A 12,517-nucleotide genomic window follows, 5' to 3' on the forward strand; every position below is an offset into this window, starting at 1 on the left:
CAGTTGATTATCTATCTCATCTCAGTTTATATAATGATGAGATATTCTTTTTACAGCTGCTTCTTATTAATATACATAATTCTCTGAGCTTTGAGACTCTGTGAACAGTGTATGATATTTACTACTCTACATTTCATATAGTATATTAAATACTTGATCTTCTGTATAATAATAATAAGTGAATTATTACATTTGAATCTGCTATTGTATTTACAACTGCTCACTGCATGTAATCAGTATTTATCACTGTATTAATTTATAAGAATGTTGCAGATTCATCTGTTCTCTGAGTATATTTCTATTATACTCTTTATAATAATCTTTTATATCAACTGTATCAGATAAATTCAGACTGTATTAATAATACTTCTTTAGAAGATTTATATTATAACTATAATCTGTTTCTTATTCAGCAGCTTCTGCATGAGTTTAATAAGACTCTTACAGACTTCAATCTGTCTATATACAACTCTGTATGAAATAATCTTACTAAAAACTAACTACTTTTTGAGAAGTAGAACTACAATCTTATAGAGAAAATCATCACTGTGAATACTCTGCAGATACAGTTGAATAATAATTAATATTATATATATAATTCAATTCTGATTATAATAGAATTATAGTTATCTTACTATTTTATACAGAGTTCAAATGATACTAATAAAACATTTCTTTACAGAGCTCTCTATAGCTATCTATATACAGGTGAAAAAACAGTTCTTTATATAACTTTCTCTGATATTGCAGCTGTTCTTTTATTATATAATAGAACAGCTCACTCATATTTTATTATCTTAATTGAATTGAATGCAGATTCTATATCAAAGATAACTGTTTACAGTGAACTGAGCTATCTACTACAGACTGTGAATTTAATTATTTAAAATAAGACTCTTATACAGTACTACTATTATATGTCCCCGGTGGCCGAATGGTTAATGCGGCCACCCGGTAGCGCCTTGGCGTGGGAAACCAAGGCGCGTGGGTTCGAAACCCGCAGGGGATACATTAAATCCGGAACTCAAGCACCTCAGGTTTCTAATAAATACAGAGGTGTACAAATCGCTCCAATGAATTGCTCTATGTTCCTGGGCTGGGAAGTTATTATTGCATGTATCTAATTGTCACTCCTTTGTATTTTCCTATGTTCTTGTTATCTTGGCGTGGTCTCAACACCTGTATTTCCTCCTGTATAATCAACACTTAACCTGTATTTAACATCACGCAAGGACTCATTATAAGCTCCGCTTGCATATGAGTATAATGAAAGAATAATAATAATAATAATAACTACTATTATATGAAGATTATTAATCATCTTCTTCAAGATTTATATTTATCAGATAAGCTTTTTAATAATATCTCTATTATATTTAATAATAATTTTACACAAACTCTGTCTATTATATTATATAATAGTCATGCTGCAGTTGTTACAGCTTGTCTGTAGTATTTATATATATAACAGTGATTAACTGTACTATACTTGATAAGAAATATAAGACTTACTGTAAATGATAACAATATGATATTTATAAATTGACTTGATTAAATATTATATAATTCAGACTGTATTAACTGTATTAATCTTTTATTATATATTTATTAGACTGCTAATATCAGTGTACTATATAAGAGAGTGTTTTCTACAGCTGAATTTAGAACTGTAGTGATTTACTCTGATTTCTTTGAAAGCTGTGTTATTCTCACTGTATTAAATCAGAATATATTCTGTATTAATAAATGAGTTATAACAGTTATATCAGAGAATATTCATATATTCTATACTACAGACATAACTTATACAGATGATCTGACTCTGAACTGTGAGAAGTTCTCTTATAAATATCTGACTGCTATTAACTGTTCAGCTCTGTTATTATCTATATTAAGATTAAAAGTAAGTACTTCTGTCATACTTCTGTATAATCTTCAGCTGTCTGAAGAGCTCTGTAATAATATAAGAATAATTATACAGTAAATAATAATCTGTTTACTTGAGATAAAGATTATATCTGATATGTATAAGAGTTCAGTTTATATACTATTACAGATTGATCTATATACTCAATCTGTTAAGATTTTATTTAATATAACTTACTATCAGTTTCTGATTTATTCATGCTTTATAATAATAATTAACAAGTCTCAGAGACAGTCTCTTTCTACTATTAATATTAATCTCAGAAACTCTGTATTCTTATATAATCAGCTGTATATTATACTTTCTTAAACTACAGATATCAGTCAGTTGACTGTTCTGCTGAATGAGAATAATAAGAGATATATATTAAATAAGATATATTCAGAGATTCTATAGTTTCTTAATTAATTCTTCTACTACTACTGTTTTTTCTTCATTATCTATAGAATATCATTTTCAGATGTTAAAATAGAGATCTTTGAACATATAAAAAACTATTATTTTAAATTAATACTAACTATTAAAAAAAGAAAGAAGTAATAATATCTTATCAGACTTATACAGTCTACTCATATCATTCTCTATTTTTTAAATTTTTTAATTAAAGCTGTAATATCTGTAAAGATACTCTATTAACTGAGCTGAGTTATTCATAACAGACTTACAGTCTTATTCTACTTTCTATATAAATACTTTATCTCAAAAGCTAGTGTATCTCTGTCTATAGCTGTAATAACTTTAACTTTATAATCTTACTATTACTTATCTCATCATTCTTCTCTTTATTCTTCAGAGTTATAAATATCATCTATTTCTTTTTAACTGAATTGAATAGCTTAGTTATCTGATCTGACTTTATACTGACAGTCTGCTTCTTTCTCTTTCTCTTTTTCTTCTTATTCTTCTCTATAGTAATTATATTAATGAAGATAGTGATCTGCTAATTCTCTGTTATTTATATATCAGTATATATATTTTATATATATATTTTACTAATAAATTTATATACTGTAGAAATAATTCATTACTTATCAGACTATAAGCTACAGTATTTACTCAGTGAATTATAGTAATAATTTATACAGACTCTCTTTAATATATCAGAGATTATAATATACTTAATAAATGAATTATAACTCTTCTTATATAAACTGTATAATAGAGTGATTTTAATATCACAGCTGTGAATAAGTACTGATTCTATATTTATTATTCTTTTTAACTGAGACTCAAAATTCTTCTTATATAGTATTATATCTCTTTTAAGCTTTATCTCTTACAGCTGTACAATAATCTCACTGCTGTTCTTAATAATCTATTCTATCAGCAGCTATAGTCTATATTCAGACATTTATATATTGACAGACTGCTGGTATGACTGCTGAAAGATGAGTATAGATGAGTTGACAGACTGCTGAAACTGCTGAGAATGAGATAAGAGTAGATTGATAAGTAATACAGACTGCTAAGTCTCTAGAGCTTACTGAGCTTGCTCTGCACTATTATTAGCTATAATTTCATCATTTCTAAGCTGTTTTTTTTTGATTTTTTAATAGTTCTCTACTTATATTCAGTCATTTTATCTGCTTTGATATTTTGAGAATTGATAGATGTAAATTGTGACATTTCAAATACTTACTATTTAATTATAATTACTATATTCTCTACATGAGCTGTCTGATATTTAATTATATCTCACTTAAAGCTTCTACATTTACTCTACAATACTACTACAGTGTTATTCATCTTTTTCATCTATGTGATTGTTCTCTATTAACATATTAACAGCTGTGAATTATATGAAATTCATCTATACAAGTCATGTGCAGTTGTTCATATCTCATTATATTCATCTGAGAGATTAAACAGCGCGTTTTTCAAGCTGAATAAGCGAGCGCAAGCGAGCGATTGAGGCTTGTTATTATTATTATTATTTACACAATCACAATCTCATTACAATTCCATCTCTCATCTCATCATTTATTATTATTATTATTATTAGCCTCTACTCTGTAGTAGGTAGTTATAATAACTGAGCCAAATCACTTCCACCTGGGAAATAGAAAATACTAACAATTTGAATCAATAAAAATAGTCCTGTCACTTCTGTGGGGTCAGGTTGTTTTTTGATGTTGTTTTTTGTTTTCATCATCACAAGGCAACTCAACACATAATAAGAATGCACTTTTTCACTTGCAGTAAATCTGTAGTTAGGTGTGTGTGTGTGTGTGTGTGTGAGAGAGAGAGAGAGAGAGAGAGAGACTGTTATTATCTCTTTTCATTGCTTACCTTTTTCTGCCTGCTCTTCCAGTGTCACAGTGATTAAGGGGTTGTTTACTCTTCAGTCCTTGCTTGGTGGTTGATTGCAGACTAGCATCATATTATATTATATAACATAACATACATACACACATACACACACTCTCTCTCTGTTTCCTGGCCAGCTGCTGACTCGCGATGCTTGTTTTTGGCTTGTCTGGCTTTGATGATTTTTCATTTCCCATTTTCCATTTTCCATGCACCAGCACCAGCACCAGCACCAGCACTTCTAATTTCTATTTTTATTTATTCTTTTTTTGTGTTATCTTCTAGCGCGCTTTTGTTTCCTTTTTTCCCACACACCTCTTATTAGTTAGTTAGTTAGTTACCTCTTCCCTTTTTTTCCCTCTTGAAGTAGTTAACTAACTAACATACAGATGGATATATTCTGTTGAAATCCTTCTTTCTTGTCTTTTCACTCACCACAAGTTTGCGCTTCGACAACGTTCGAACATCTGAGGAAAAATACACACACAATACACACACATACACACTCTCTCTCTATATACTATTTTCAACCCAGCAGCAACCTCGCCGCAGTGGCGAACGAAGGTGGTCCCGTCCATGAGAGCTGTGTGTTTGCTCTCTCTCCCTCTCTGCATAAACAAAGGCATTGATTGATTGACTCTTGTCTCTGTCTCTGTCTCTGTCTCTGTCTCTGTCTCTGTCTCTGTGCTTGTGCTTTCTGTTTGCCGAACTGCCACAGCTATGGGTAAGGAACGACAATGGGACGACGGCAGCCATCAGAACAGGCCTACGGAGACAAAGAATTATTATGCAGGGCAGCAGCAGCAGGAGCAGGAGCAGATAAGTGCAGCACTGCATGCAGAGATGTGCTACTCCCCGCCTATGGCTGCGAGGGGTCGCGGGGATGATGAGCAGGTTGGTGGTTTTATTTATTTTTATTTACTTTTCTGTCTAGATTTGTTTGGCGGGGTTTTCGTTTTTTTTCTTTCTTTCTTTCTTTCTTTCTTTCTTCTTTCCATGGTTTGGTCTGAACCCAAACGGGGCATGTTATGATTTATTCCGGGGTAACGTTACTGGAACCATTCGAAGGCGTGGGGATTTCAAAGCCTCCTAAGGATCCTATCCTTGGCCTGGTTTTCCTTTGTTTTCCCCACTGAAGTTTGGAAGTTTGGGCCGAGTGGGGTTTTTATTTTTATTTTTTATTTTATTTCATTTTGATTTGATTTTGATTTGATTTTGTGGATTTGTTTTTCGTATGGTATTTATTGTATTTTATTTGTTGATATTGTGCTAACGCCCATCCATCCCATCCCGTGCAGAATGATCAACACCATCATTATTATTCAACTCCCTCTCACCGCTATGTTGAACGGCATCTCGGAACTGGCCGTGCAGCTACTAGTCCGGATGCTACCAATGGTTCTGCAGGGCGAAACTCATCTGCAAAGCGCAAACTAGTCAGCGCAAATAATGACACCAGTCTCGTGTTTAACTACGACTACGACTACGACTACGATCATGATGATACCCCAAAGGGCCCGTTGCATGCTATCGAAAACGATGCTACTACCAACACTCTAGAAGTTCCTGCACCCCAGTATGGAAATGGGAATGGGAATGGGAACGGCAACGGCACTTCTAAATCGTCGCCAAAGCGTATGCGCTCGAATGAATGGTTGTTGAAGAGTAGAGAAGTCAACGTGAGTCCCAGCCAGATCCCTGGTAGCGGGAAGAAGGATTCGACGAACTCGCGCCTGCGCTCGAGGCGGAGACAGTCTCAGGGCAAGTCGCAGAATGGTTATCGCTCCGTCTCTGCTTCTGCTTCTGTTTCTGCTTCTGCCACTGAGTCTGCTTCTGCCACTGCGGAGGGAGAGCGCAGATCTCGATTCCTCGAGGGCAGTATGAATGATCGCGTCAGTGAAAAGCCGCCCAGCAATTACATTGGAGAGGATGTAGATGATGCCATTGGCCGATACATGACTGGTGACGATGAAGAGTGCACTGGAGGGAGCATTAGTACGTCCGGCAGCCGCCCGGTATATGGCCATTCGTATACATCATCAACTGCAACTACAACTTCAATGAGCTCTGTGGCCACGGATACAACAAGTGCGAAACAATCTGGACTCCTCAGATTCGGACAAGCTATTGCCTCGGCATTTAACCCCTTTGGCGTGTGGAATAATGTTTCAGAGATCTGGAATGGGCCGCAGGACGTGACGAAGGCCCCCACTCCATCGGTGTCGACTGGTCCCAAAACGCACAAGGAAATCCTTGCAGAACGCCAGGTACAGGCCGAGAAAGCGTATGCAGAACTTAAGGCTGCTGGGTACCAAGGCACCGTGAAAAGCACCTCGGCAAGTTACAGGGGACATCCAAGCCAGGAAAAGGGCAGCGTCAAGAAATCAAAACATCCGTTCTTCGCCGCCCGAACGCCTCAGCAACAGCATAAACATAAACCCGTTCGCTCCATTTCTTCTACTTTCAGCAAGGATAACCTCCTCAGCCCGTCGAAATCGGCGATTCGCGCTTCGTTTCAGGATTTGCGTAAAGCTGCGTCATATATCAATCTCCCGTTAACCCCGAAGCGTGGAGATTCCATCGATAAGGAAAATAATGCTATTATCAATGATGATGGCGAGGATGAGAGCTCTAAACATGTTCGAAAACAGGTGTCTCGCAGGCATCTGGAGAAGCAGCGGAAGTTGAGGAAGAAGGTTAGTAATTTGGAAAGTCAGCTGGAGCGGGCGAAGAGGCAGTTGAGTATGGTGTCGGGAGAACTAGTCGATATTGGCGACGAGAGCAAGAATGGGAGTAGAAGTGCAAGTGCAATGTCAAGCGCGAATGGCAGTGCGAGCATGAATGTAACTGAGGACGATGGAGAACTCGATTCTGCGCCGCCCATACCTCCCCCACATCGCGAGGGGATCAAAGTTGGACAGAGGAAGAAATTTGTCCCCGGCGTGTTGCCCTCACTACCCTCCGAGCGGATATTGCTTGGTCAGATGGCGGATAAGCCGACGAATAGGACGTTGTTTACCGGCGCAACACCACTAGGCCCTCGGGCTCTAGATGCAGAGGATAGAAATAAAAGTATGTCGCCTCATAGACTCAGGAAAACGAGGAAAGGGAGGATCGTAGCGCCTGCGACAAGCTCGCGACACACGAGCAATTCGACACTGGCATCGGACATCCACGGGAAGGAACATTGCGATAACGGCGCGGTTTCATATCCAGAAGAAGAAGGAGAGGAAGAACGAGGAGAAGAGCATACAAGGCCCCTCGAGTCCTCGTCAGTCTCGAAACGGAACCCAGCAACTCGAAAACACAGACTCCAGAAATCCGCGCCATCGTCCTCTTTCCCTTCCTCTTCGCACATGGAAAATACCCCTTCCCCTTCCGCCGCTTCCGCCGCTCGCTATAACAGCAATAACCAACCCAATCCCAACCCTGCCAACCCAAAACCCACAACCCCCCGCCGCCGCCGCTCCTCGACGACTTTCCCAACCAAGAACCCTACTCCTACCCCTACCTACAACACCTACAACAGCACCACCACCACCACCACAGACACAGACACAGACACAGACACACCTACAAGCACACAGCGCACCACAACCAACGCTCCCCCTCCCAAATACCAATCACGCCGCACCGGCAACAGCCCGCGACACGACCACGACCGTAGTCATCAAAATGACACCGATTCCGCCGATGCCCATGCCCATGCCCATGCCCATGCCGACGACATCCCACCCGTCCCGCCGCTGCCGCACAATATCGTGCTTGGCGCGAGTGCGCGACGGCGGCTGGAGATGCAGAGGGAGAAAATGGGGGGCCAGTTGGGGCGTGGGCAGGTAAAGCAGCACCAGCAGGAATTTGACTGGCCGGAGGACTTTTTGTGAATGGTCGGCTGTTTCTTCTTTTCTTTTCTTTTTCTTGTTTGCTCGTGGTGTGGTGGAGGATGGGTGTCGCTGGGTTTCCTTTTAGGGGAGCGTTTTCTCACTTCTGTCTTTTTTTTGTATGGATGGCTCCTTGTGTGAGTTTTGTGGGATTGATTGCTTTATTTTGCATTTTAAAATAAATGTGTTAGTTAGTAAATCTTGTCATCTTTCGGGGGGTTGTTTATAAGGAAGGGTGGTGAGGGAGATAGATAGATGTTCTCTGATTGAATTTTTTTTTTTATATTTTATATTTTATATTTTTTCCCCCCTTGTTTTGGGGCAGTGGGACAAACATGTATGTATGGTCTGGGAGCTGGCGCAATTTTGATGTTGATTGGATTCGGGGGGGGGCCATATAGTATAGGTATTTGGAGGATGCGAACATGTCAGTTTGTTCACCTTTTAGTTTCCTCTTGTCTTGTCTGGTGGTTTTTTCCCAGCCCGTCCGAGTTTCCTTACTCTTCTCATTGCCCGGATAGTGTTTTGAGTTTTGGTGTTGAGAATTGGACTTTGTTGATTCCAGCGATCCATTTATCACGAGTGGGTTGGTTGGTTTGTGAATGAATACTGGTTTAAATGATTTTGAATTTTTTTGTTTGTTTTCACATTCTTTTTGTTCTGTCATATGAAAAAAAAAAAAAAAAAATGATCAAAAGAGTGATTGGGTAAGTGACTGCTGAATTTTTATTAAACTGAATTAAGAATGCTGAGCCATCCCATCCCACCCCCTAAAAAGGGCCGGCCCATGTTCATCTACATACTGTACTAATCAGATGTTTTGATGCAAAATATCGTTGAGAGGTCAAGCAGCCCTCTCCAAGATACTCCACGCCGCTGGGCCATTCAAAACTGACTCGATAGGAGAACAGAGAATCATCAGAGATAGAATAAACCACCCACCCAACCCTGCACGAGAAGTAACAATATGGACAAGACAACCCATCAACCCCATCAAAATAGTTCAAAGACTGAAAAAAAGAAAATGTTAAAACAAGCCAGGAAGCAAATCACAGATACCATCGGAAATCCTCCGAAGCCGGACCATCTCTCAACTTCTTCGTCGACACATCCCGCGCCTTGATGCTGAAGCCCTGCCGGCGGTCGCGGCGCTTATTATCCCACAACATGTAAAAGCCCAGGCAGGCCACGATGAGCGCGCCCGCGGCGCCAAAGGACGCGGTCGTGATCAGCGCAGGCTCGTACTTGGGCTTGTCCTTTTCCCGGAAGATGTTGCTGCTGACGATGCCCATGACGTTGGCGAGCGGGATTCCGACGGAGGTAAGCATCATGCGGCGGCCCTCGTGCGCGATGTTGTTGTTGTACCATGTACTCAGCAGCACGGAGGGGGCAGAGGTACCCCACGTCATCATGAAGCAGGCGAAATAGGCCACCTGGATCTGGGCCTGGACGTCGTCGATGGCAGCGTAGATGATGAAGCCGGTGAAGGTGAGGACGAAGCCGAGGACGATGAAGGGGAAGCGGATGCGGGCGAAGTCGGACGAGAAGGCGAGGACGAGAAGCATCACGGCGCCGGTGCAGTTGGGGGCGACGGTGTACAGGTTCGTTTTCACGGTGGAGTAGCCCAGGCGCTGGATAATTTGGGGCATGAAGAGGGCGACGGATTGGATGGGGATACCCAGGCAGATCTCGACGGCAAGGAAGGCATATGAGATCGGCTGCTTGAAGATGCGGACTGCTTCGCGGAAGCTGAATTTCTCGTCGACGACGGAACTGGAATCGACCTGGATGCGGTGGAAGGCCAGGGCTTTTTCCTGCTCGTTGAGGAACTTCGCTTTGGCAGCGCTCAGGGGCAGGTACCAGTATGCGAAGACTGCAAAGATAACACTGGCGGCTCCTTCGATGAGGAAGAGATAGCGCCAGCCCTCCAGGGAGGTATTTTCGATTCTGAAGACGGCGAAGGAGAGCAGGCCCGAGAAGGCGTTGGCGATGTTGGACGCCGCATAGAAGAGCGCGAGACGACGCGCGAGCTCACCACGTCGGTAGAAAGTCGTCAAATAGTAGATCACCAGTGGGAAGAAGCCAGATTCTGCCATCCCAAGGAACCAGCGCAGGGCGAACATGCCGCTGAAGTTCTTAGCGGTGGCGGAGAGAAGAGTCATTAAGCCGAAAGTGAACATAAGAATGGGTAAAACGCGGGCAGGGTTGAACTTTTTGCCCAGCATAGCAACTGGTGGAGCGAAGATCACATAAGGGACAAAGAAAATGGAGAGCAGAAGGTTGTATTGGCCCTCCTTGAAGTTGAGATCTATTTTCCTCTAGCCGTTAGTTTCTGATTTTGTGTTTCAACGGAACCGACAGAGCGGCGGATAATGGGATTTTTTTTGCCCCTTACCTGTGCTCAAACCATCGGTCTGGGCATTGCCCAAGTTGCCTTTATCTAGCGCATTGAATAGATCTAATCAAATATGGTCAGCTCGACAGTGTTCGCGGATGCCATTGCGCTCTGGGGTGAATTCTTTTCTTTTCTTTTCTTTTTTCTTTTCGTTTTCACTTACACATGATAGCCAAAACAGGCATCAGGCGGACATCAAACTTCCTGCATAGAGCTCGCTCTGCCTTGTGGTCCGTGATGACCGCAGTGGTCTCATCGTATTTCCCGTCACCCTGGGATGAGTTCCTCTCTAGCTGGCCCGCGGACTCGTAAGCCAGCTCATCTTTGGAAATGTCATCGACCGCAGTCTTGTGGTCGACTGCTGCTGGTTTATCCAAAGTCATGTCGGATTGATGCCGGATAGGGTTTTTGTAATGGCAGATAAAAGGACGAGTGAGTCTCTTTTGAATAATATAATAAACCTGTACCGGTGGTTCGGTAGCTAGGTAATTATTTGCTGAAGGGGGACTGAAAGACAAAGGATGTAGGGGGGAGGGGAGGTGGGGGAGTTGATGGCCAGGGATCAATGCCTCTGCTTCGCAAAGATATAGAGCAAGGTTGTTACTCTGAAAGGCCACGAGGATTGAGAAAAAAGGGAGGAGAGCTGGGGGGATTTATATATACGCGACAGATGATTATTTCGCCCTAGCTTACGATCTTCCAAGCTTCCTATTCACGGGGAATTAGGTCGAGGAGAGAGAAAGATACACCCTTTTTCCCAGGCTACTATCCAATGGTGTTGGACAGACACACGAGGAGATTCGCAGCGTAAGCGAATAAGTCTCTCTCCCTTCCGCTCTAGCTGCTGGGTGATAACGAGGTGGATGAGCGGAAACTCTCTCTCCTTTCCCTTCCTCAGTCAGATATTGTTGATCAGAAATCCTGAAGGCTGAAAGCTAGCTGAGATAGAGCTATGACGGCGGGCGTGGGGGTTAGTTAGCTGTGCGCTTCGAGGCCCGTCAAACGCCCAGGTTGCCACATGTATCATATCATGTACGGAGTATGCAGCCCACCTTTCGTAGTCCCGTCCCGTCCAAACCTGAGAAGAGGCAGATGTTGGGGGTCCATTTTCCCTCCCTTTCCCCCCAGCCGAGAGTATCGCTGGCAGGCGGTCAATTTACTTTCCCCCTGGAGTGGTACCGTTTGCGGGGGAGAAGAGCTATTCGGCGAACAGATTCCCTCAAACAAGATACCAGCGAAGTCAATGTCCTCGGCTAATGGTTTGATTGGTACACCCAGACAAGCGGGGCGCTTCTAGCGGTTTTCTGCGACGGCGGGAAACGTAGACCAGGATCCAACTCCGCATTTTGGAGGCCAGACAGCTGGGGGCGCCCTAGCTAGCGCTGGTGTGGGGAGAACACGCGGTGGTGGTGTTGGTGGTGGTGGTGGAAGTTGAATCTTCCTTCTTCCCTTCCCTGGCGGCCAAGAACGCTCGGCAGCAGAGAATGAAACGAGGTGGCCCAACATCATCAAGTAACCTTACGGGAAAAACGCCAGAAAAAAAGTACTCCGTCCGTCGAGTTTTACCTCCTCCACGACAATCTCCTGCTGCTGAGAAATCTTGAGCCTTGTCTCCAGTGATCCGAGCTTGCTTAGTGCTTCGTGGGGTGCTGCTTGGGGGTTGGAAAGCCTTAATTTTTATACTCCGCCGTATACTCGAGATAGAAATGGACAAAGGATTGATATGATATTTATTCATACAAGAAAAAGAATAAAAGTTAAACATAATAAAAATAAAATATTATAAAAATAAAAATAAAAATAAAAATAATAAAATAAAATAAAATAAAATAAAATAAAAAGTAAAAAGCATCTGCAGTCAGGCCCATGTTCACTCCTTGCTCAACTTCCAGATTGAATCCCACTCGACTCGCTCATGCAGATCTGCTACAGCTTTCTCCCACTCTTCTTATCTTCTTCTGTTCATGCATGTTCATACACATATATGTAATGTACTATCAATTAACC

The 12,517-nt window shown here is 41.8% G+C and overlaps 2 protein-coding genes and 1 pseudogene across 3 annotated transcripts; 2 read left to right on the forward strand and 1 right to left on the reverse strand.

Annotated features, from left to right (window-relative positions):
• The first annotated feature begins 919 nt into the window (after positions 1 to 919).
• BDBG_16842 lies at positions 920 to 1,009 on the forward strand (annotated as a pseudogene). The gene has a single exon. The product of its transcript is annotated as a tRNA-OTHER (tRNA).
• Positions 1,010 to 4,349: 3,340 nt separating this feature from the next.
• Positions 4,350 to 12,227, forward strand: BDBG_03556 (nuclear RNA binding protein). Its single transcript, XM_031721302.1, has 2 exons — positions 4,350 to 5,128; positions 5,533 to 12,227. The coding sequence occupies exons 1-2, from the start codon at positions 4,955 to 4,957 to the stop codon at positions 8,116 to 8,118; spliced, it is 2,760 nt and encodes a 919-aa protein (XP_031577807.1). The 5' UTR covers positions 4,350 to 4,954; the 3' UTR covers positions 8,119 to 12,227.
• BDBG_03557 (MFS transporter) lies at positions 8,806 to 12,214 on the reverse strand. The gene is made up of 3 exons (XM_031721303.1): positions 10,674 to 12,214; positions 10,511 to 10,573; positions 8,806 to 10,423 (listed from the first exon to the last, which is right to left on the reverse strand). The coding sequence occupies exons 1-3, from the start codon at positions 10,891 to 10,893 to the stop codon at positions 9,165 to 9,167; spliced, it is 1,542 nt and encodes a 513-aa protein (XP_031577808.1). The 5' UTR covers positions 10,894 to 12,214; the 3' UTR covers positions 8,806 to 9,164.
• Positions 12,228 to 12,517: the final 290 nt, after the last annotated feature.

This window comes from Blastomyces gilchristii, assembly GCF_000003855.2.
Source record: "Blastomyces gilchristii SLH14081 genomic scaffold supercont1.5, whole genome shotgun sequence".
Lineage (NCBI taxonomy): Eukaryota > Fungi > Ascomycota > Eurotiomycetes > Onygenales > Ajellomycetaceae > Blastomyces > Blastomyces gilchristii.

Coding starts and splice junctions, on each gene's coding strand:
- BDBG_03556 (XM_031721302.1), top strand. CDS start 4,955: ATGGGTAAGGAACGACAATGGGACGACGGCAGCCATCAGAACAGGCCT. Junction 5,129..5,532: donor GTCGCGGGGATGATGAGCAG/GTTGGTGGTTTT, acceptor CATCCCGTGCAG/AATGATCAACACCATCATTA.
- BDBG_03557 (XM_031721303.1), bottom strand. CDS start 10,893: ATGACTTTGGATAAACCAGCAGCAGTCGACCACAAGACTGCGGTCGAT. Junction 10,574..10,673: donor GCCTGTTTTGGCTATCATGT/GTAAGTGAAAAC, acceptor ATATTTGATTAG/ATCTATTCAATGCGCTAGAT. Junction 10,424..10,510: donor GACCGATGGTTTGAGCACAG/GTAAGGGGCAAA, acceptor AGAGGAAAATAG/ATCTCAACTTCAAGGAGGGC.